Source organism: Coenobita brevimanus, chromosome 83, assembly GCF_032717465.1.
Source record: "Coenobita brevimanus isolate Jiangsu-jjx chromosome 83, ASM3271746v2, whole genome shotgun sequence".
Taxonomy (NCBI): Eukaryota; Metazoa; Arthropoda; class Malacostraca; order Decapoda; family Coenobitidae; genus Coenobita; species Coenobita brevimanus.
In genome coordinates, this window is record NC_137036.1 from 1,167,453 (window position 1) to 1,193,545 (window position 26,093).

Consider the following 26,093-nt stretch of genomic DNA (forward strand, 5'->3'; position numbering starts at 1 on the left):
CAGTTTATTTTACTCAGCTCAGAACGCACCCCAGAGCTGAGTGTGGTATAAAAAACACTTGTAAGTTCGTAGCACTCTGTCATTCACACCGGGGCATGGTTAAAAAACAAGGCGGCCAAGACAAATTACGAAATGGCCCGAGAACTCCTCAGGTGGGTCTCAAAGTGTTCCCTGGAAATTTGAGGTGGTCATTAGGCAGGGGTGGCCAATGTCCTGCTACCCCCTCTGGCCAAACCTCTGCATTCACAGCTTTATGTTTGGACCTGAGATGTGGATGTGCTGTCAGCCTCTGTTGTGGTGTCCTCGGTGGGTGCTGGTGTGCTGTGGGTGTGGGATGCGTCACTGGCTTGGCTCTGAGGCGCAGCAGCACAGTTAGGCCCCCCTGTGGCTGCACTGTGAGATGCTTCTGTGGGTTCTGTATGGCCATGGGAGGGTTTATATGAGGGTACGGGCAGGCTGTTGAAGTATTGTGTGCCCATCACAGCCGCTTCCACACCCACATTGTACAGGGCGTGAATCGGAACCTGTTGGAAGGCGAGGCAAAATTACAAACTGCAAGAGCACTCATGGAGCACATACCTCCGTCAACGCAGAACCATCCCTTCCTTTTGACCCTGATCTTGGGCCCTTAGTACCCAGAATTTAATACTTATTCCTCTAATTGTCCTTATTTATTATTTTCAATCTGATGCAATGCCATCCAGCAGTGTTTCATATTGTTACATATAAATGCACCACTGCACACACACACACACACACACACACACACACACACACACACACACTCCTTGACAGACAACATCCAAAGAAGGAAGATACAAAACAGTGAGAAATGACAGGTGGTAAACAGGACCAAATACAGTATGTAGACTGAAGAGGTACACAGCAAATTACAGTGCATCCCCACACAATGCAAACTCACGCAGAGCAAATCACCTACAATGCGAGGTCAACCCAGAAAATGATTATTTTTATCAAATGCAAAATCTGTGAATCGAATTGCCAACATGTGAATCCACTGTATGATTCCACAGCAAAAATGGACTTCCCGCCATTTTTATGAGTGTTGACCTGGACAATGCGAGTCAGTTACAGAAAGCCAGGTGGCTGGCAACCAGCCAGATTTAAAATGGCGGGCAGCTGGCCAGCTATCTGCATGCCATCTACCGACTTTCCTGGGTAAACAGACACTTCTCCTCCATATTGCCGCGAGAACGCATGTTGTACCTCACATCCCATGGTGTGTTTCAGCATTGTAGCAGTGCCCACCCGTTCATCATGGCCCCACCAAAGAATTCTAAGAGCGAGAGGATCACACTGGAGGTACATGGTGTTCTATTTGTTGTTTTATTTGTTGGTCCAAGTAGAAGTACTATTAGACAGAGTATTAGCAGGGCAGAGCAGGCTGGAAGGGGACCACAACACCATGCCCTGGGAGGGCCGTCCACCATATACCATATTTTCCCTAAGCTCTTTGGTTCACACACTGTGAAATCATAGAATGCGAGGGTTTCTGCAGCCTATAAACTTGCACTGTGTGAGGGTGCACTGTACAGATACAACTCATATTGCATGGTTTATAAAGACTTCAACATGCTTGCTGCAACAGCCTTGGTCACCTAATGGGGGCTCTCCATGCTGCTCGATCTCTGACAGCCTCCCTATTCCTGAGGTCAAACTCTGCTCAATCTCTGGCAGCCTACCTCTTCAGTCCTTTATCCCTGAGGTCACACTCTGCTCTCCACACTGCTTAATTTCTGGCAGCCTCCCTATTCAGTCCCTTAGCCCCAGGGTCACACTCTATGGCCTCGTCCAAGGACTTTTTTTGGTCTGCCTCTTGCAACCCCACCCCCAGTGATCACTTCTCACTTTCCACACCCAATTGTCATCCTCCATCCTCTCAACATGCCCAAACCATCTCAATCTACCCCTCCTCATCATAACACCATCTCAATCTACCCCTCCTCATCATAACACCATCTCAATCTACCCCTCTTCATCACAACACCATCTCAATCTACCCTTCCTCATCACAACACCAATACACAGCAGTCCCATCCTTCCTCCCAACTCTTCAATCATAAACCAAGACCCCCCAGCCCTTGCACTCAGGGACACATTGCATATCTACCTAATCATTGTCATTTCTGTACGTTTGGGCCAGCAAATATCCTCTTCCTTAACTGCCCAGGTCTCGCTACCATACAACATTACACCCATACCACACTACCATACAGCATTACACTCCTAACACTACCATACAGCATCACACCCCTACCACACTACCATACAGAATTACACTCCCAACACACTACCATACAGCATTACACTCCTAACACTACCATACAGCATTACACTCCTAACACTACCATACAGCATTACACTCTTAACACACTACCATACAGCATTACACTCCTAACACTACCATACAGCATTACACTCCTAACACTACCATACAGCATTACACTCTTAACACTACCATACAGCATTACACTCCTAACACACTACCATACAGCATTACACTCCTAACACTACCATACAGCATTACACTCCTAACACTACCATACAGCATTACACTCTTAACACTACCATACAGCATTACACTCCTAACACACTACCATACAGCATTACACTCCTAACACACTACCATACAGCATTACACTCCTACCACACTACCATACAGCATTACACTCCTACCACACTACCATACAGCATTACACTCCTACCACACTACCATACAGCATTACACTCCTACCACACTACCATACAGCATTACACTCCTACCACACTACCATACAGCATCACACCCCTACCACACTACCATACAGCATTACACTCCCAACACACTACCATACAGCATTACACTCCTAACACTACCATACAGCATTACACTCTTAACACACTACCATACAGCATTACACTCTTAACACTACCATACAGCATTACACTCCTAACACTACCATACAGCATTACACTCCTAACACACTACCATACAGCATTACACTCTTAACACTACCATACAGCATTACACTCCTAACACTACCATACAGCATTACACTCCTAACACTACCATACAGCATTACACTCCTAACACTACCATACAGCATTACACTCTTAACACTACCATACAGCATTACACTCCTAACACTACCATACAGCATTACACTCTTAACACACTACCATACAGCATTACACTCTTAACACTACCATACAGCATTACACTCTTAACACACTACCATACAGCATTACACTCTTAACACTACCATACAGCATTACACTCCTAACACTACCATACAGCATTACACTCTTAACACACTACCATACAGCATTACACTCCTACCACTACCATACAGCATTACACTCCTAACACTACCATACAACAATACACCCATACCACACTACCATACAGCATTACACCCCCACCACATGCCACATACAAAAAATCTCTAAACATAAAACTGTATTCTCACCACTTCATTCTCCTTTGGTCCAACGATGAGTGTTTTGTGGCGTGCGGTGGAGGTAAAGTGTTGAGCGACTGACATGCCACTCAGGGTATAGCAAGTGTGGTAAAAGTCTGGACCCCTGGAAGAAAATACACACACGGGGATTATTATTGGTAGGTGACATGGAGGGAGTGGGAGGGGGAGACCGAGGATGAGGTGGTAGGGTGGAGTTGAAAGGTATATGAGGGAGGGGGGGAGTGAGTCGGGGGGAGGGCAGTCAAATGGTGGGTGACAGAGCGACTTGGAGGCGTTTTGTCTGCGGCCACCCTTTGTGGGATTAGGGCGTTGGGCCATAGATAGATAGATAGATAGATAGATCATTATTACATGTTACTGGCAGCCATCATCATCATCATCATCGTCATCATCATCATCATCATCCGGACCTCCTTTCCCACCCTAGGGCAGGGTGAGGAGTAGCAATGTCCAGACAGCCCAAATCTGCCCAATCCAATGGGCCATGCTTCCCTTCACTCACCATTCAAGCCCCCGGAATCCTGACTCTATCTGATACGCCAAAAACATTCACATCACACCAGGAAAACTTAACACTCACACCAGGAAAACCTCCCACCCAAACTATGAACACCTGCCACTTAAACCATAAACACCTGCCACTTAAACCATAAACACCTGCCACTTAAACCATAAACACCTGCCACTTAAACCATAAACACCTGCCACTCAAACCATAAACACCTGCCACTCAAACCATAAACACCTGCCACTTAAACCATAAACACCTGCCACTTAAACCATAAACACCTGCCACTTAAACCATAAACACCTGCCACTCAAACCATAAACACCTGCCACTTAAACATAAACACCTGCCACTTAAACCATAAACACCTGCCACTCAAACCATAAACACCTGCCACTCAAACCATAAACACCTGCCACTCAAACCATAAACACCTTCCACTCAAACCATAAACACCTGCCACTTAAACCATAAACACCTGCCACTCAAACCATAAACACCTGCCACTTAAACCATAAACACCTGCCACTCAAACTACACCCCAGACATCAATATTAATCCTTTCAACACACTCCAAATTCCTGGAAGGCAGAGGGTAAAGGAACACTATCCACAAAATCCTTCCATAGGACTCTTGTGGATTCCAACCCACACACTCCACTGCCATCCACCTCTCCATGTTGACTCATTCTTGATTTTAACACCAAACAGTTACTACTGGAGTGGACGTGAGAGAGAGAGAGAGAGAGAGAGACAGACAGACAGACAGACAGAGAGATAGACAGACAGACAGATTGACAGAAAGACAGACAGGGAGAGAGAGACAGACAGACAGACCTTCATGAACCAAGTCAGCAGCTACAGAAATAAACAAAGCCTTCAACCACACATAAAAACAAGTCCTTTGACAACATAAATAAACAACGCCTTTAATACAACACCAAGACACAATATATTATGTAAAATCTCAGACACAAACACTGGAAATAAATAGTAAACAATGAGTGGTCAAGCTGTTTTCTCCCACACACAGCCACTGAACCACACGAACAAAGCTACTGCACTGATAACACCAGGGATTGATGCCTCATGTGTACAGCTGGTGCCACTTGACTCAGCTGGCCATCCACTCTTAGGCTGTAGGTAATAGCAGCATTTTGAGGAGCTAAATGTGGTAACCTAATTCTACATGCTGAAGGATAAGGATAGTAAAGCAAGAAGGCTCCCTCTATCTCCAAACCCTTGCATCCAGTAACAGAGGGTGAATAATATGCGACAGGCTTGAAGGCCTAAGTTTTGGAGATAAGCACTGCAGACAAAGGTGTAATGGCATCTACTGAACCTTTGTATCTAACTATCTATCTATTGCCAGATGCCTTATTGCCATGAGGGGTGGCCACAAACAAATCACCTCCATGTCACCCTGTCCCCTGCCATTTCACTGCCCTGCTCCCAGGACACACCCCCCTCTCTCATATACCTCTCCACTCCAACCCTCCATCTCATCCTTGGCCTCTCCCTCTCTCTCTCCCTCCACCTCACTCACATACACTCTCCTCATCAGTCTCTCACTCTCCATCCTCTCCACATCTTATCTTCACACTAAAAAGCTTCCTCAGAGTGACGTACAATGACGGTATGGAAGGTGGAATACGTACATAAGGAAGGTGGAATAAGTACATAAGGTGGAATAAGTACATAAGGAAGGTGGAATAAGTACATAAGGAAGGTGGAATAAGTACATAAGGAAGGTGGAATAAGTACATAAGAAGGTGGAATAAGTACATAAGGCAGGTGGAATAAGTACATAAGGTGGAATAAGTACATAAGGAAGGTGGAATAAGTACATAAGGTGGAATAAGTACATAAGGCAGGTGGAATAAGTACATAAGCTGGAATAAGTACATAAGGAAGGTGGAATAAGTACATAAGGTGGAATAAGTACATAAGGCAGGTGGAATAAGTACATAAGGAAGGTGGAATAAGTACATAAGAAGGTGGAATAAGTACATAAGGCAGGTGGAATAAGTACATAAGGTGGAATAAGTACATAAGGAAGGTGGAATAAGTACATAAGGAAGGTGGAATAAGTACATAAGGTGGAATAAGTACATAAAGAAGGTGGAATAAGTACATAAAGAAGGTGGAATAAGTACATAAGGTGGAATAAGTACATAAAGAAGGTGGAATAAGTACATAAGGTGGAATAAGTACATAAAGAAGGTGGAATAAGTACATAAGGTGGAATAAGTACATAAGGTGGAATAAGTACATAAGGTGGAATAAGTACATAAGGAAGGTGGAATAAGTACATAAAGAAGGTGGAATAAGTACATAAAGAAGGTGGAACAAGTACATAAGGAAGGTGGAATAAGTACATAAGGAAGGTGGAATAAGTACATAAAGAAGGTGGAATAAGTACATAAGGTGGAATAAGTACATAAGGTGGAATAAGTACATAAGGTGGAATAAGTACATAAAGAAGGTGGAATAAGTACATAAGGTGGAATAAGTACATAAGGAAGGTGGAATAAGTACATAAGGAAGGTGGAATAAGTACATAAGGTGGAATAAGTACATAAGGAAGGTGGAATAAGTACATAAGGAAGGTGGAATAAGTACATAAAGAAGGTGGAATAAGTACATAAGAAGGTGGAATAAGTACATAAGGCAGGTGGAATAAGTACATAAGGTGGAATAAGTACATAAGGAAGGTGGAATAAGTACATAAGGTGGAATAAGTACATAAGGAAGGTGGAATAAGTACATAAGGAAGGTGGAATAAGTACATAAAGAAGGTGGAATAAGTACATAAGAAGGTGGAATAAGTACATAAGGCAGGTGGAATAAGTACATAAGGTGGAATAAGTACATAAGGAAGGTGGAATAAGTACATAAGGTGGAATAAGTACATAAGGAAGGTGGAATAAGTACATAAGGAAGGTGGAATAAGTACATAAAGAAGGTGGAATAAGTACATAAGAAGGTGGAATAAGTACATAAGGCAGGTGGAATAAGTACATAAGGAAGGTGGAATAAGTACATAAGGAAGGTGGTATAAGTACATAAAATACTACCAGCTGTGACTTACTTGCTGGGCTTGTCAATAAGGCCGCCACGGGAGTGTTGACAGCACAGCAAGAGGTATTCCTGTAATGCCTCTTGACCAAACATCCAACGCTCCCCACTCAGGTTTACTGCATCTGTAATGTATTGCAATTTTTACTATTACTATTACTACTACTACCATACTACTACTACTACCACCACCTTCACCACTACAACTACCACTACTATTACTACTACTACCACCACCACCACCACTGCTACTACTACTACTACTACTACTACTACTACTACTACCACCACCACTACTACTACTACTACTACTACCACCACCACCACCACCACCACCACCACTACTACTACTACTACCACCACTACTATTACTACTACTACTACTACTACTACTACCACTATTACTACTACTACTAGCAACACCACCACCACTGTTACTATTACTATTACTACTGTGTTATTATCACTCTCCCCTACAAGCATCATTACCATCAGTCATCACCATCACTATCCCAACCCTTAGATATCAACTCAGGGATTGGGTGTGCTAAGATCCACATACAAAGAAACACAAACACAGAACAATCCAAACAAAAGGGTCACAGTGTCTCTTACAAATCATCTATCTATCTATCTATTGCTAGATGCCTTAATCCCATAAGGGGTGGCCACAAACAAATCGCCTCCATGTCATCCTGTCCCCTGCCATTTCACAGCCCTGCTCCCAGCTCACACCCCCCTCTCTCATATACCTCTCCACCCCATCCCTCCATCTCATCCTTGGCCTCCCCCTCCCACTCCCCCCATCCACCTCACTCACATGCACAACAGTAGCATCAATCTGTCTATTTATCGTCCAAACTTTTTTTTTCCCTGATAGGAGTGCAGGAACCCTTGGCTAGGCTACTGGTCCAGACATTTAAGATGAGGATGACCAGTTTGTCTTCCCTGAGAGGCATTAGGTGAGAAATAAAAACAAACCAGCCCTTGGATGTAAACCCTAAGGGGCCACATTTGGTTGGAGCATTTAAACTCACCAGGTTTTCCATCAGTAGCAACACTCAAGGGAGGGGAAGGCCAAGGATGAGATGGAGGGATGGAGTGGAGAGGTATATGAGAGAGGGGTGTGAGAACTGGGAGCAGAGCAGTGAAATGGTGGGGGACAGGGTGACGTGGAGGTGATTTGTTTGTGGCCACCCCATATAAGAGACTAAGGCATCTGGCAATATATAGATAGATAGCTTGCACCACTCACTGACACAGACACACCTACTGTAACTACAGTATTATTTATGCATTAACCTAACCTATCCTTGGGTTTAATAACATGGTACAAAACAAACCAGCCCTTGGACGTAAACCCTCATGGGCGATATTTGGTTGCAGCATCTTAATTCATCATACCACAAGGTTTTCTATCAGTAGCACCACTGACACAGACACATCTATTACTTAAGTACTAACCTCTCCCATTTTATAGATGCAGTGCACGACTCTGGCAACCTACCTTTCAAAAGTGCGTCCGATTTTGTATCATATTACTGTATACACGAATTATATTATTATGCATGAATATATCATACAAGAATATTATTATACATGAACATATTATACATGAATCACAAAAGTCTCACTTTACACGAAATCTAACGCACTTTTGAATGTTAGGTTGCCAGGGTACGATAATAACAACCTCAGAGTCGTGCACCGCGACTATAGTGTTTGAAGACTTGATACACTTACCTTCCTGAGCCAGCAGTGTGTGAAGGATGGGGAAGAGGCCGCCCTGCCAGAAGGAGTAGCATCCATCCACCAGTTTGTTGGTGCGGCCTTGGAACCCTCCCTCGTAACGCATTTGTCTCTGACTTGCCCATTTCTGTGTGTGTGTAGGCACGGCATTATAGTACATTTATGACTCATGTAACAACTGAAACATACCTTGACAAATTAATTACTATCTATCTATCTATTGCCAGATGCCATAATCCCATTAGGGGTGGCCATTTGTCTTTTGAGTTAGTTGTTTTACGGGGAGGGGCACTAATCCTCCGCCAACCCACTTGTTGACATGTGAAGAACACGTATGGGTTGGTTATATTGTTACCACCCAGCGTCATAAATGGTTTCCTGGCTTACAGGAAACCATTAGGCTTGTCACTCAATGTAAAGCCACCTGAAAAGCAAAGAAGAGTAATAAAAAGTGACAGGAAAGATGGGAGAAACAGGAAGAAAGGAGGACAGACACAGAAAAAGACTGATAAAGGTGAAGGAAGACATTTGTGGCACTACATCAAGTGAGTGGATAATGGTCACCATTACCTACCAGTCATTACTTGATGTAGTGCCACATCATTCTGTCCTGGCTTAGTGCAGGCCATTAAGAACACTCCACTTGTTTACCTGACTACGTGGGCTTCTACACAGCTTCCTGGAAGTCTGTTTTCTCTCCTAGTGAATTATCTGTGAGTTGCTGCTAATACAGTAAACTCAATGACCTGGCATCATTCAGCCAACTCTTATGCTGAATAAAGCAAAATGCTGGTTATTGCACAGTACCCCCCATTGGCTCAACATTCAATGTTGAGCTGGATACTGTGTTACTATCCTAAAAACTTTCCCATGAGTAAAAGATGAAAACTAAGCATAAAATACAATACAATACCAATACAGTACAGTAATACAGCATCAGGTGGCTACTGTTTATGAGCCAGTTGATACACCTTACAGACAGATCTTGTGTAGAACCACCAGCTGCTTCCCATTTCAGTGCGGGATGTTCAATAATTCCTCCAGATATTGGTTTAAGGGTTGAGCCAACAGCACCGGATGTTGTGCTGGGCCGGGTTTTGCAACGACGGATGATTAAGAGTTTACTGCACTTTCAACATGGGAGGGTGGCACTCGGATTTATCATTAGGTACAGCGTTTCCTGGTGCAAGAGCCCACACCCTGTCCCCATAATATAACAAACACAATTACCAACTCATCCAGGGATCTATCTATATACTGCCAGACTCCCCAATCTCGTAAGGGGTGGCCACAAACAAATCGCCTCCATGTCACCCTGTCCCCCAACATTTCACTGCCCTGCTCCCAGCTCACACCCCGCTCTCTCATACACCCCACCACTCCATCCCTCCATCTCATCCTCAGCCTCCCCCTCCCTCTCATTTGCATACACTCTCCTTGTTAGTCTCTCGCTCTCCATCCTTTCCACATGGCCAAACTAAAAATACAAACAAGATTCTAATCTGGAATGTGCTAATAATAAATACACCTAAGTTCATACGCACCAGTAAGGCAGGCGTGTGACATAAATGGTGTGAGTTTAGCAATGTAAGAGCAGCCAAACCACAGAAGGTATAGCCTCCATGCGCCTCCATACCAGGCGTACCGCTGAACCCTCCCTCGTACGACTGGCACCTGGAATGGAATGGGTCGCTGTTAGAGGCTAGGCTAAATTATGGTACGGAATAGTATGATTTGTGAAAGATGTCGAGTAGGGAAGTCTGTGGACACCAGGGCTGAAGACAGTGTGCTAAGATGGCATGGTTATGTGGAGAGAATGGGTGTTAATAGCAGTGGAAAGGGTATATCAGAGGGAGTCTGAGGGCGTGAGGAGGTGTGGTAGGTCAATAATAAGGTAAAGTAGTTAAATATGGTAATGAGTGTGTGCAGAAGCAAGGTATGGAAATTAATGAGACTAAGGAACTGACAGTGAGTGGAAGTGACTTGAAGTCTGTACAGCAGACTGTATAACATGGGTTTGGTACCTGTTTTCTTCCTAGTGACATTTCAGTCATCAGACTGGCTGATAGGTTGCTGCTGATCAACCCCTGTCGGTCTTGTCAACCAGACCCATCAACTGCAGACAAGCAACTGTCCCTGCAGTGCCATGCCATGCACTGAAGCAATGTTCCCTTGTGGGTGACAGTACCTTGCCACAGTGAGGCGCAGGCAATATTGTGGAGGCTTAATTTCCGGATGGACACCACATATACTGTACTCCACTCAGTACACACGGGCACCATAGAAGATGTGCAGGTTACAGGAGCAAGAAGGGAAATAACTTATGGCTGCAACAAATGGATACCACTTGTTAAGGAAATGACTTACACATGACACAATACAGTACCGTAAGTGTGATAGATCATTTCATTTCATTTTGTTTTGTTTGTACAGGCTATGACAAACTTCCATGCATTAGTCTTGGTCACCTAATGGCAGCTCTCTATGCTGCTCAATCTCTGGCAGCCTCCCTGTTTTGTCCCTTATCCATGCGATCACATTCTATGACCTTGCCCTGGGTCACTTTTGGTCTGCCTCTCGTAGCCGTACTCCGAAACAAATGAATTAGTTCCATACGCACCTCATAATCCAGTGTGGGGTATTTGCAAAGAGTGCCTCCGTTGCAATGTTGGTCAGCCTTGCCACAGACACAGCACAGTAAACCCCTCGGATGTCAATCTCGCCGCCCTCGTGCATCCGGAAGCTGCCCTCATCCGTTCTCATTGACCACAGGAACTCTTGAAGCTTCTCTCTGTACACCACAAAGAGATGTTATAACAACATGTGTTTTTGGCCATGTGGAGAGGATGGACAGCGAGACTAACGAGGAGAGTGTATGTGAGTGACGTGGAGGGGGGGAAAGGAGGGAGAGACCAAGGATGAAATGGAGGGATGGAATGGAGGAGATGAAGAGTGAAGGACTAATGAGGAGAGTGTATGTGAGTGACGTGGAGGGGGGAGAGGGAGGGAGAGACTGAGGATGAAGGGATGGAGTGGAGAGGTATATAAGAGAGGGGGGTGTGAGCTGGGAGCAGGGCAATGAAATGGCAGGGGACAGGGTGACATGGAGGCAATTTGTTTGTGGCCACCCCTTACAGGATCAAGGCATCTGGCAATAAATAGATAGTTTACATCAGTCACATACAAGAGGATACTGTGGTCTTGTCTGAGAATTAGTGGCTATGGTAAAGACGAGACACTGCAGTTGGGTGCCTCCACGTAACGGCATTGATATAACTATAGTCTGTTTAATCTCATTTGGCAAATATTTCTAACCTCTTTCAGCTCAGTTGGTGGTCAAATGTAATCAGATTGAAGGATGAATTTAGCTAGTAACCAGGGAGACTCATTCCTACCTCATAACAAAGACTTACCAAATTTCACACGACTATGACTAAGTATTTATGTTGTATGATTGATCCAGGTCCATATCTATCCATTGCCAGACGCCTTAATCCTGTAAGGACTGGCCACAAACAAATCGCCTCTGTGTTGCCCTGTCCCCCGCCATTTCACTGCCCTGCTCCCAGTTCACATCCCCCTCTCTCATATACCTCTCCACTCCATCCCTCCTTCTCACCCTTGGCCTCCCCCTCTCTCTCCTCCCCTCCACCTCACTCACATACACTCTTCTCATCAGTCTCTCATTCTCCAGCCACGTCCCTCAGATGGAAATTAATCATCTATAGGCAACTAAACTACATGGGTATACAAACATTCCTCAACTACTTTCCTTTTCACTGAATGGAGGGTTATACCACCAGCCCACCAAATGCACCATCTTCTGTATGTCCATCTCCCCCCCTCTCTCTCTCCCTCTGATTGTCTGTCTCTCTCTGTCTCTCTCTCTCTCCACCCATCCATCCATCCACAAATACACAAAAGAAAAACACACACACCTGTTAATAATCTGCAGGGCCTGGTTGGTGCCAATAATGACGAGTGCATTGACGGCGGCGTAGGTGGGGGCCAGGTGTGAGTACTGCCCTGGGCCCCCTCCAAACCCACCCCCGGGGTTCTGACAGTGGCTGAGGAAGTCCACAATTTTGGCCGACTCCTCCTCGCTGAGTTGTTCCCCTAGCAGCTCCAAGGCATGCACACACCAGTACACCAGCCACGGTCTACTGGCGTCCAAACTCTGCAAGGGAGAGAAAAAAACATACAGAGGAAACGGAGGGTAAAACGTACAGAGGAAAGAGAGGGTAAAACAAAGAGGAAAGGGAGAGTAAAACAAAGGGGAAAGGGAGAGTAAAACAAAGGGGAAGGGAGAGTAAAACAAAGGGGAAGGGGAGAGTAAAACAAAGGGGAAAGGGAGAGTAAAACAAAGGGGAAAGGGAGAGTAAAACAAAGGGGAAAGGGAGAGTAAAACAAAGGGGAAAGGGAGAGTAAAACAAAGAGGACAGGAAGAGTAAAACAAAGAGGAAAGGGAGGGTAAAACATACAGGAAAGGGAGGGTAAAACATACAGGAAAGGGAGGGTAAAACATACAGAGGAAAGGGAGGGTAAAACATACAGGAAAGGGAGGGTAAAACATACAGGAAAGGGAGGGTAAAACATACAGAGGAAAGGGAGGGTAAAACATACAGGAAAGGGAGGGTAAAACATACAGGAAAGGGAAGGTAAAACATACAGGAAAGGGAGAATAAAACGTACTTAGGAATGGAAGAGTAAAAGGTACACAGGAAAGGGAGTAAAATGTACAGAGGAAAAGAAGAGTAAAACGCAGGGGAAAGGGAGAGTAAAATGTACACAGGAAAGGGAGAGTAAAATGTACACAGGAAAGGGAGAGTAAAATGTACACAGGAAAGGGAGAGTAAAATGTACACAGGAAAGGGAGAGTAAAATGTACACAGGAAAGGGAGAGTAAAATGTACACAGGAAAGGGAGAGTAAAATGTACACAGGAAAGGGAGAGTAAAATGTACACAGGAAAGGGAGAGTAAAATGTACACAGGAAAGGGAGAGTAAAATGTACACAGGAAAGGGAGAGTAAAAATGTACACAGGAAAGGGAGAGTAAAACATACAGAGGAAAGGAAACAGCAACAAACGTATTATTCCTTTCACGATTGTTTATTGTTCAGCTGGCTGTAACTATGGTAACTAAATTCCAAGAGTTTATGATCTATCTATCTATCTATTGCCAGATGCCTCAATCCCATAAGGGGTGGCCACAAACAAATCGCCTCCATATCATCCTGTCCCCCTACCATTTCACGGCCCTGCTCCCAGCTCACACCCCCCTCTTTCGTGTACCTCTCCACTCCATCCCTCCATCTCATCCTTGGCCTCCCCCTCTCTCTCCCCCCTCTACCTCACTCACATACACTCTCCTTGTCAGTCTTTCGCTCTCCATCCTCTCCACATGGCCAAACCACCTCAGTGTGTTTCTCCTGTAACTATGGAAACAAAATTCTAAGAGGTAATGATCTATCTATCTATCTATTGCCAGATGCCTCAATCTCATAATGGGCAGCCACAAACAAATCACCTCCATGAGTTAATAATGAGACCAAGCAATGCAGGAATTCTCCCCCACTACTCACCACAACAGAAGTACTACCACATTTATCTATTTTTAATGCGAGGAAGAAGGAACCAAAGGCTGAGCCCACAAAAGAGTTCCTTCCAAGAAAAAACAAAAACAATACAAAACAGAGCCAAATTCAAGCCATACAAAAGCTGCCATGGATATTTTATAAGACAAGATAAATGGAAATCATCTTCAACAATATGTTAAGAAGAAAGAGAAGTTACATCAAGGCAAGAGTTAACCATTACTCCCAGTCCTTCATGTATAAAACAGGTCAACTCTGGAACTGTCTCCCTCCGTCTGTATTTCCTCCTGCCTATGAGCTCCAGTGTAAGTAGGTAGGTAGGTAGGGGGTAAATTAACTGTTGCACCCAGTCCTTCATGTATGTAACAGGTCAACTCTGGAACTGTCTCTGTCTGTATTTCCTACTGCCTATGACCTCCAGTCTTTCAAATGCAGTGTGTCCAGGCATCTCAACATGAACAGATCTTGAATTTGGCTCATTGTTATCTTGTTTTTGTGTTTTCTTAGTGGGAACAATCTTGAGGGCTCCTGGCCTTTGGTTCCTTATTCTCTGAATTAAAGAGAGAGAGAGAGAGAGAGAGAGAGCAATTTAGATACGCATCAATAATATTCTACTGTAGGTACTGACGATCTATCCCACAGACCCAGAAGTTGCTCAATGTGCCACAAGTCATCACACGTCAACTCCACGGCACTGATACCCACCACCCATACCAAACACACACGTGGATTATTTCATTCAGGACTGGCATGGTGTCGGCAATGCTGTTGAAAGGATCTTGAATTTGGCCCTCTTTTGATTTTTGATTATTCTTGGAAGGAACTGGTTGTGGGCTCCTGGCCTTTGGTTCCTTCTTCCTTGCATTAACCCCTTAACTGCGGGGCGTCACTTTCGTGACGCTTGGGAGCAAGGGATCATACCGCGGGGCGTCGCTTTTGTGATTCTGTGTTATTTTGAATTCACCCGGGCTTCCAAGTGGGGGCTTGTATCATCTATCGGTACTGCCAATGTCCAACACTAGTCAGCACTCCTAATCTCATCTGTACTCCCATCCATTGTTGACAATTTAGCCATTTCTCCCCGTTCTTGACTCCCCTCCCAACCCCCCCACCATTACCCTATCCTCTCGCCTGCCCGGCCGTGCTACGCTAAGTAAATCTTCCCTGGAATTTTTCACTGATTTCATCCATTGAAATAAGCCCTATGTCCTATTCTTATACCAAATAATATATACAAGAAAGAAATAAGGTAAGTGAGAGTGCCATACACCTGGAATTGGCTAATTATCACCTGACAACACCTCACGTGCACTCGTTCGCTAATTTTCGCTGTTTTTTTCCCCTTGAAATATGCCCTATAATCTATTTTCGTAATAAATATACATGTAAGGAGGGAAGGGAGAAGCCTAAGTGATATTTACATTCACCTGGAACTACCAAATTTATAATGTATTGTCTAGATTTCCTGCCAATCATATCAGTGCTAAACTTAGCTGTTTCAAGAAGTAATATTGGTAACTCTGAATAACCCCTAGCAGGCCTCTACGCTGGTGGTCCTCCGTTATCACTCAGTTCTCTCTCAACTTCCGAAGCGAGAGTACGTATGTTTCTTCTTGCTGACTTCAAGGCCTTTTTTCACCCCCATGCAAATGGCCCTGTGACCTTTACCCCCTACTAAACCTCGTGTGGAAAGAGGTAAAGGGCTGACAATTGATAAAAGAGTGACTACGATCTTTCTATTGAGTAAAACAGTGCAAGTGGAATTGTAAATAATGTGTAAATAATGTGTAAACAGCAAGTGAAAGTAATGAATGTAAATATACGTGAACAATGGAAAATAGTTTTATAAGTTATTTCAAGTGACAGTGCACAACACAGTGTAAATAAAATAGAAATGTAAATAACGTAAATAAAATAAAGAACGTAAATAGAAATGTAAATGAGTAGTATTATAAGAATACGAGTATATACCCTAGGAGTAATGAAAGTGAAAGTTTCACTCTAGCATGTCTGAATGCTATGAGTTATGAGAGTGAAGATGAAAGTGACATTCACTCTCAATGCCAGTATACAGGACGAGAAAGTGAATGCTACGTATTTTACTGAAAGAAATTGAATCCCTACAGTGACAATAAACTAATACTACTGCAGGAAACTTATGGATAAAGACTGTAGATATATATAAGTGTTATATAGTAATAGAAATATAAAGTGTGAGGGGTTTTATGAATAATAAATGACAGACTACCAAGAGCGAACTAGTGCCAGTGCGACGATCAGACGCGCGCTCGTAATTTCCATTGCTTTCACAGTGTTTTTTTTTTTAGTATGGATCCCAAACTACTTGAAAATTGTAGAATAGTGTTTATAGTGTTTGTATCTGGCTGTGGTAATCATATTACGGGTTGTCGGGAAGTGTAAAGTGGAGACTTCGTTACCCTACTTCAGAGGTCTCCACAAGTCCTACGGTAACCGACGAAGGCTCAACAATCATTCCAGGAGAAAGCTGAAGGTATGTGCCATAAGCATATATAATTTTATTATTCTAGGACTAATAACTGATTTTTGGCAAATATTTTTTGAGAGTCTGTCGGAGCCCAAATAACCCCGCGGCACACACAAGTTATTGGTAAACAAGCCCGCGGTGTAGGGGTTAAAAAAAATAAATAAATAAATAAATAAGATAGAAGTTAGTGTGTACATGTGGAATATGACAAAGACAACACAACTCACCACAAACCCCTCTGGCAGTGACGTTAGGCCTTTCTTCAGATAGGTGATGTGTTTCTCTCGGTGCAGCCGTGGTTCCTGCCGCTCCTTGTCGCTCAGGTTCAGGAAACAGTTGTACACCGCACCAACACTAGTCTCAACTCGGATCTGAAAAATTAAACGGGAAGAATTATTACATGACGCCTGGTGGTTTAGTGGGTAATTAAGGCGCTCCAATTGGACTGCATTGGTGCAGGTTTATATCCAAGGGGTGGTTGGGGTTTACTGCTCACATAATGCCACTCAGGGATGAGTGAGGCTGGTCACTCTCATCTTAAATGTCAGGACCAACTTGCCTAGCCCCGGGCTGCTATGCTCCTCAAGGGGCAACACAGGATTAGATCTATCTATCTATCTATTGCCAGACGCCTCAATCCTGTTTGGGGTGGCCACAAACAAATCGCTTCCAAGTCGCCCTGTCCCCCGCCATTTCACTCCCCTGCTCCCAACTCACGCCCCCCTCTCTCATATACCTCTCCACCCCATCTCTCCACCTCATCCTCGGCCTCCCCCTCCCTCTTTCCCCCCCCACCTCACTCACATACACTCTCTTCGTCAGTCTTTGACCCTCCATCCTCTCCACATGGCCAAACCACCTCAGTGTGTTCCTCATAACGCTTCCTATCACATCCACATCAACACCACAACGCTCCTTTATAACCTCATTCGTCAGCCTGTCTCTCCATGTGACTCCACAGGCTCCTCTTAAATAACTCATTTCCACGGCTCTGACTCTTGACTTGTGTCCTTCCAACAACGTCCAAGCTTCACTTCTGTACGTTAGAGTTGGTATCACAATACTGTCATGTAGTAACTTTTTACAGACATTTCTATATTACATTACGTTACATTTCATTACACTCGACCCTCCATTTCCCGGACTATAAGGGGGGGAAGACCAGTCCGGGAACCCCAAAAGTCCAGGAATCACAAAAGTCCGGCCCCACATACCATTCCCCATTCCCCATACTTTTACCATACTTTGTCTGAATTCTCCAAGATTGTCCAGCAATTATTTCCATAATCTAGAACATTCTGGAATGCAGGCTACCTATACCAACATAACTAACACACATAGTACTGTACATAAAATAATAACACTGACACAATAACAGAAATATACATGCAGTACATACTAAAATAATAATAATAATAATAATCTGGCCTTTTGTTTCTCAAAAGCGCCAGTTCTTCCTTTTGGGAATTCACTAGCGCTCGACACACATACATTATTTTTACAATTACAAGAATTGTGACATTTCTTGTATATAATACAAGCTACATCATATATACATGAAAGTGGCAATAATTAAACCCTATAATCATCGGTCATAGTACCTCTCTCCAGGTCATAGCATTTTGAAAAAAGAAAGGCTTTCAGCTGTCTCTTAAAGGATTCAACAGTAGAGAGTTGTCTTATGGACAATGGCAATCTGTTATATAATCTAGGGGCTCTATACGCAAAAGAACGATCAGAGAAAGATGACTGGTGAATGGCTCCTGGCTCATCAAGACGCAAGGAATCATCTTCACTGCGTAACATCACACCCGGACGTGTCGATGGGAGTTTTAACAATTCAGCAAGATACTTCGGTTCACCAAACTTAAGAACCTTGAATGTAATAAGACACAGTTTAAATTCAATTCTAGCCTTTACTGGTAACCAATGCAACTCAATCAGAAATGGGGTAGTTGAGGTTCTCGGGGGGAGACCAAAGATAAGCCGTGCCGCCCTGTTCAACACAGACCGAACTTTTGTTAGTATATTATTTGGAAGACCAACCCACAGTGAATTACAATAATCAACACGAGACAAGACCACTGCATGGACCAATGTTAAGAGGCACTGTCAATTCAGGAATCTTCTCACAGAGTACAGATTTCTGATATGAAAGTTACACCCTCTTACAACCTGATTAATGTGTTCTTTGTAATTTAACTTAGAATTAAAATAAACACCCAAATTTCGAACAGAACTGACTGGATGCAGCTGTGACACGCCAATGTTCAAAGCCAGGGCATTGTCAGTGTCATCACCCCTTCTGTTTCCTCTGATGATGATGATCTCAGTTTTACCATCATTCAGCTTAAGTTTCCTCTTAGCCATCCAAATCTTAATATCAGATATTAGAGATTCAAACTTTATCTTAGTATCGTTGATATCTGACATCTTAACATAGAGCTGGGTGTCATCAGCATAAAAATGATAGGACACATCATGAGCATCAAGTAGAGACGATAAACTACTTGTGTAGATAGTAAATAGAGTTGGACCCAAAACTGATCCATGAGGGACTCCAAATAGAAGAGGAGCAGAATCAGAGCTAGCGTAATCAACAACCACTCTCTAAGATCTGTCCGACAGATACGACTTAAGGAGCAAAAGGGCACTATCACGAACGCCATAAAAATACAGATCATCCAACAATAGTTTATGATCTACTGTATCAAAAGCTGCAGACAGATCCAAAAGAACTAGGAAAGAGGACATCCCACTACAAGTGTTTGCCACCAAGTCGCTCTGAATCCTTGTTAGTGCAGTTTCAGTTGAATGGTATTTTCTGTATGCTGACTGAACAACAGGAACAACTCTGTTGTGTTCCAGTAGTGGTAAGAGTTGGTCGAGTATGGCCTGCTCAATAATCTTGGATAAAAAAGACAGGTTAGAGACATAAATATAAATAATGCCATGCGTTGGAAGGAACCGGTGGGGTGAAGCAGGATGGTGGCCATGATGCTTTTCATGTATGAAAATATCTTTTTGTGTGTGTTACAAATGGCCTTTATCAAGTGTAAACCTTGCTAAAATTGTACTCTGTTGTGCGGCAGACTGCTTATAGTTTTATATGAGGGAATAATGGCCGGACTTTTGTGAGAATCCCGGACTTGTAAGGACATACGTTAGGCACTCGATAATATTGCCCGGCCTCAGCCCATGTCCATGAAATTCGAAATTCGGGAAATTGGGGTACGGGATATGGAGGGTCGAGTGTATCTGAGACCACAGACCACGCCTACATATATACCGTTGGTCTTTTCATTCAAAGGCAGTTCACCATGCGTCACAATTTAGAACCATTTTCCTTCTCTCACCCCTATCCTGAAGGTCTCCATGCAGGACCTCACCTCAAGTCTGCATCTGGGTATCCTTCCCTCTACCTTCATAACCGTGACCCTCCTCTGTCAGTCCCCCTCACCCTTCCTCTCAGTCCGTCTACCTTCATAACCATCACCCTCCCCTGCCAGTCACCCTCACCCTTCCTCCCAATCCCTCTTCCTTCATAACCATCACCCTCTCCCTTCCTCTCAATCCCTCTTCCTTCATAACCATCACCCTCCCCTGCCAGTCACCCTCGCCCTTCCTCTCAATCCCTCTTCCTTCATAACTGTCACCCTCCTCAGCCAGTCACCCTCGCCCTTCCTCACAGTATGTCCAAACCATCTTACCGTAACAGTTCATTTTACTCGATATAATTTTTGCCAAATGTCTCTCGCAGTACTGTACACATGTTCAAAACACTGGTGAAAAAAATATGAGAGTTCTCACTCCTGCAACACACAACATGTACCAGTATTGCATAAATTTACTAATTATCAGAGAAATACATTTAAAATGCTGCAGAAATGCATAGATAGGTTTTAACAGCTACAGAAATACACAACTGTTTAAAAAGCAGTAGAAATGTATAACTACAGTAAAACCTCACTATGACAGATTAATTGGGACCCCAAGCTATTCTGAAAAAAGCGAAATTCCAATAAAGTGACAGCCGAACTTCCCCCCGCTAACCCGGACTTTTTCCGATATATCAGACATTAGTATGGATCGCACCAAGGCTTTATAAACAGTTTTCACTACCACTGCAGTACTGTACTGTACCTGTACTATATTATACATTCACTACAATAATCAAATGGTATAATATATATAATAATACTGTACTGTACACTGATAAACATGTCTTTTATTTACCTTATTGTGGTGAACACAGCTGAAGTGGTCAGGCAGTCCGGACTGCTTCTGGCTTTATCAGACTTTTTCTGATATGTAAGAATTTAGTCCAGTAGCTCCTCAATTCCAATAAAAGCAAATTCCGGTCTACTGACATCTGTTATTATCGAGGTTTTACTGTAGGTTTAAACAGCTGGAGAACTGAATATCGGTACCTATTTTTAAAAAGCTGAATGCTTCCCCAGGATTTATAAACTGTACAAATACATAACAATCAAGCTATTACTTACAGAACCACATCAATTTTACACAAACTAGGTCTATTGGGTCTTAACCATAAGAGCACTTTCTTTAGTCTTAACTTTGGTGTCATATACCATTAAATTATTTTGGTAGAATTTGTGTTTTGCAAGTAATCAAACGATTCTGCTGACGCCCCTCTTTCTAAGGTAATTAACTTTGATTGTGCCCTCTTCAGGCACTGACTCAGTGACTACAGTTCATAATGTTTAGACAACTTTTTGGTTGTATAATGAATCAGTACAGCAATGAACACTAATAAGGGGACAGGGTAGTCTGCCACCAGAGGACAGGTTAATCACACATCCAACCCCCAACTCCCCCTCCTTACCCCCACAAAACCACCGGTTTGTTAGGCGGATGGATCAGAGATCTGAAGCTTTGCTCTCTTTCACGTCTTGCCGCATGTAATATTAGTATAGTTCATTTTACTATTATGTGTATTATTACGAGTATACATCCACCTTCAGCACAGTGAGAACTAATTACATTGAGGCTTTAGTAGATTTCAGTGACATAACCCCATTGTATAGTATTTGATTACAAAAATTTATTTGCCTTTTAAGCAATATACTAAAATCAAAATAACAGTGACAAGTTATATGACTACTAGCCCTAAAAGTCCCACTCCTGCCTTGTTATGTGGGGACTCACATATCCACCCATCCACATATCCACCTGTTCAATCAACCCAGCCAACACTCACCCTTCCCAGCCACCTGTGCCACCCACCAAGCACACCGATCTCAGCCATCCTCCCTGCCCACCCACAAATGCCACCCATCAAGCTCATCTAATAATGCCACCCAACTCATCTACCCACTCACCAACCCACCCTAAATCCACCCACCCACCCAACCACCCATAGAGCATCCCAGCCAGACAATCTTCTCAGGCACCCAAGCGACCCACCGTGTCAACACACACCCAGCTGGTGCAGTGGTAACGTTCTCGCTTGCCATCTGGTAGACGGGAGTTCGCGCCTCGCTCAGGTTGCGAAAAGTTTCACTGACGAAGTGGGTGGTTACTGTCCCCCTTGAGCAAGGGGACGGGTGTGTGGGTGTGTGAAGGTCACAGCCTTGCCCCTAGATCGGACTATATGAGCTCTCAGCTCCCTTCCGGGAGGGTAAAAGCTGACGATCACGACCATCAAGCGATCCTGATCGACCCGGTGAATTACACATTCCGACAACCCATCTTGCCCACCAACCATGGTCACCCACCCTTCCCACCCACGAATGCCACCCACCTTCCTCACCCTACAATGTCATCCATGACATCAACCCACCCAGCCCTGCACCATACCCACCCATCTCTCCCTGAATTAAGTATAACTGTAGTGATTTCTAGTTTAAAGCTGCACGTGAGAAACATTATGTCTCTTTCCGGTTATGTTCCTCATGCTCTGCACATAATGTGTGTGACAGAACATATGGCCTACCAGAGTCTCTTACAAGACATCACAGGGCTACATTAGTAAGATATTAGCATGCCTATTAATAATATATATATAGTTATGGCAGTTTTCTCCAATTCGTAAGCTGCGTATGGGAAAAATGTTAAAAAAACGTCACACACATTACTCCTAAAGTACTTCCACTTCAAGGTCATGCCACAGTCTGACTGCAAAAGCACAGTACCAGTACCGGTATATGTAAACAGCTGTAGTGGCAGTTACAACTCAAACAGATGCTCTTTCAATAAAAACCAATGACAGCATTCAAAACAAATACATACTCAGGTCACTAATTTCAGCGGGAATTTTTCTTCACTGACATGGTATAACACTTCTCATGCCTTGCTCTCAGAAGATGGTTTATAAACTTTTTTTTGTCCAGACTCATAAAATTCAATGTTTAAGATTTAAAATTATATATGATTTATATATTTTTGATCAATTCTGAGACTGACACTAAAGGTTGACACTTGCATGGAATGACCCCAGTGCTGACTTAGGGGAAAAAAAAAAAAAAATTGAAAAATATTTACCAAACCATAACACCAGATTCTAAAGATATAACAAGGTGATTCAAGCCATTCCACAGTTCTATACTCCTTTTTTTTTAACTGAGGCGAAGATGCACTTGACAGGTTGATGATGACTGGCTGAATGCAACATGTCCAAATAACATTTACTAACTCAAATTTCCCCCTCAGATATTTGTTGTCAGTTAACAATGCTAGATTATGAAGTAATGTTGAATTCAGCCAATAACCACCAATCTGTCAAGTGCATCTTTACCTCGATAAAAAAAACTGAGTACAGGTCAACTTTCTTCCATGATGTTTACTATGCAACTTAAAAATAAACATGATATTATGGGGTTGTTAATGTGCACCTGTGTTGGTGGTTTGTTACACTTCATCCATTAAAAAGCAACGTGGATGTGATAGAAAGAGTTAGGAGAAATATGCCGAGGTGGTTTGGCCATGTGGAGAGGATGGAGAGAGAGACTAATGAGGAGAGTGTATGTGAGTGAGGTGGACGGGGGGAGCGGGAGGAGGAGACCAAGGATGAGATGGCAGGATGGAGTCGAGAGATATATGAGAGAAAGGGGTGTCAGCTGGGACCAGCGCAGTGAAATGGCAGGGGACAGGGCAACACGGAGGTGATTTGTTTGTGGCCACCCCTTACGGGATTAAGGCGACTGGCAATAGACAGATAGAAAAGTGACGTGTTTTTGTTTCTTGGTGGTGCATTCCAGTCATGGGCAGTCTGCTTTTGTTTTTGCTGGTGTATTATGGTCTGATTCAGCCAATCACACATCAGAGGCCTGAATGTGGGTCTGTTGCATGTTTTCAAATGTGAAGTCAGGCAATATGGACTCCACCAACAACTACGGTAAGATCGGAAATGGTCTGGGCTAGGCTCGTGTGACAAGGATCTAGGTTAAGTTAAGTGGGGTTTGGGCAGATTAATGCCTGAAATTCCTTTGTTTCTTTTTATTTACACCACTGAGAAGAAAAAGGGTATATGTACGCTTTACTTAAAGCAGCAGAAAGGCTTTACCAAATCCATTCATATTCCTTCAGTTTGTTTTCTGTATTTTTCTGGCTGTTTTCAGGGTGCTAAATTACGGTACCTTTTCCTGCTGAAAAAATTCCCCCATCATCATGATCACATTCATTAAGCTGTACCTACGACTGTTTGTTTCCAGCATAATGGAAGAAACTTACTCAACATACTCAGGATGGATTTTGTTTCCCAATTCCCAAATGAAGCTTATAGCACATTAGTCTATCTATATATCTATCTATCTATTGCCAGACGCCATAATCCCGTAAGGGGTGGCCATTGACTTTAAGTTATTTGTTTCACAGGGAGGGGCACTAATCCTCCGCCAACCCACTTGTTGACACGTAAGGAGCACGTATGGTTTGGTTATATGGTTACCACCCAGCGTTGTAAATAGTTTCTTGGCTTACAGGAAACCATTTGACTTGTCACTCAATGTAAAGCCAGCAATAAGAAGTGACAGGAAAGATGGGAGAAATAGGAAGAGAGAAGGGCAGGCACAGAAGAAGAATGATAAAGGCTAAGGTAGAAATAGGCAGCATTACATCAGGTGAGTGGATGATGGTGACCACCACATCAGGTTAAATTATTAGGTACAGTTAAGCCAGATTACTTTAGGTTTAGTTAAGTTAGGACAGTCCCTTGCACCATTACGCTCATGAATCACACAAGACCTGCCACAGATCTATCTACCTATTGCCAGACACCATAATCCCGCAAGGGGTGGCCATTTGACTTTGAGTTAGTTGTTTTACGGGGAGGGGCACTAATGAACAGTTAAAAACAACAGAGAATCAGATTTGACAGGCAATGTTTATTTACCACCCCAGAAATAATCAGAAAAGTATTACAACCAGATTACGAAATGATCTGGTAAGGCGCTTTAACTGCTAAGAGTAATATAAAAGCTAGACTTGGTTTAAAGCTTACGAAGCCTTAACACCACACTGAAGACCTCACAATATCTCGCTTACTTCTAATTTACGGAAGAAACGTCACAGAAGAAAGTTGACCTAGAACTGTGCAACGAATTGACTCACTTAATTCTCGTTATTATTTTTTGGAACCCGGTATTATGGGTTCGTTTATCTCATTAACCTGCATCCAGCCACACACCTGTTCCTCCGAGGACACTGTGTTAACGCCTTCATCAGGGAACTTCTCTTTGTTGCCCCTCACATGACTGCACCACAACTCCATGTCCGCCATCACTCAGGCACATATAATCCACCCTAGACTCCACGGGCAGCAGCAGCACAACCCTTCCCAGCTGAGGCACTCCACTAGTCCACTACTCCAGTAAAATCCCCACCAATCACACGCCGCCCTACGCCACACAGCCAATCATAACAGGCGTAGCTCCTCATACCGATGTAATGTATAAATGTTTTCAAAAATATTCGTGATTCATAACAAGACTAATACTGCTGACGATGATATGGAAATATGCAGTAGTGTAAGGAAGGTAAAATTTGATAAAAATATTTACTCAACGTATTTGTAGGCGACAGCGGGATGTTTGAATTTTGGCTTTGGGAAACTTGTCAGGTCCATCCCAAGATTACCTACTGTAGTTCAAGCTTACCTAGTTCAAATACATGGGAGGCTAAGAGGCTTGCGTTTCTTTTAGGACTCCCATCTATC

The 26,093-nt window shown here is 43.4% G+C and overlaps 1 protein-coding gene across 1 annotated transcript; it reads right to left on the reverse strand.

Moving 5' to 3' along the window:
- Nucleotides 1-251: 251 nt before the first annotated feature.
- On the reverse strand, nucleotides 252-25,659 carry Fntb (Farnesyl transferase beta subunit). The gene is made up of 9 exons (XM_080280119.1): nucleotides 25,566-25,659; nucleotides 17,146-17,289; nucleotides 12,756-12,994; nucleotides 11,438-11,608; nucleotides 10,362-10,491; nucleotides 8,812-8,944; nucleotides 7,082-7,193; nucleotides 3,471-3,585; nucleotides 252-524 (listed from the first exon to the last, which is right to left on the reverse strand). Exons 1-9 carry the CDS (start codon nucleotides 25,656-25,658, stop codon nucleotides 252-254), a joined length of 1,410 nt encoding a protein of 469 aa, XP_080136245.1. The 5' UTR covers nucleotide 25,659.
- Between the last annotated feature and the right edge of the window lie 434 nt (nucleotides 25,660-26,093).

Excerpts from the sequence above, each read along its gene's own strand:
- Fntb (XM_080280119.1), bottom strand. The coding sequence starts at position 25,658 with ATGGCGGACATGGAGTTGTGGTGCAGTCATGTGAGGGGCAACAAAGAG. Across the intron at positions 17,290-25,565 it reads CAGTGTCCTCGGAGGAACAG|ATCCGAGTTGAGACTAGTGT; the intron begins GTGTGTGGCTGG and ends TTAATTTTTCAG. Across the intron at positions 525-3,470 it reads GACCAAAGGAGAATGAAGTG|GTTCCGATTCACGCCCTGTA; the intron begins GTGAGAATACAG and ends GCCTTCCAACAG.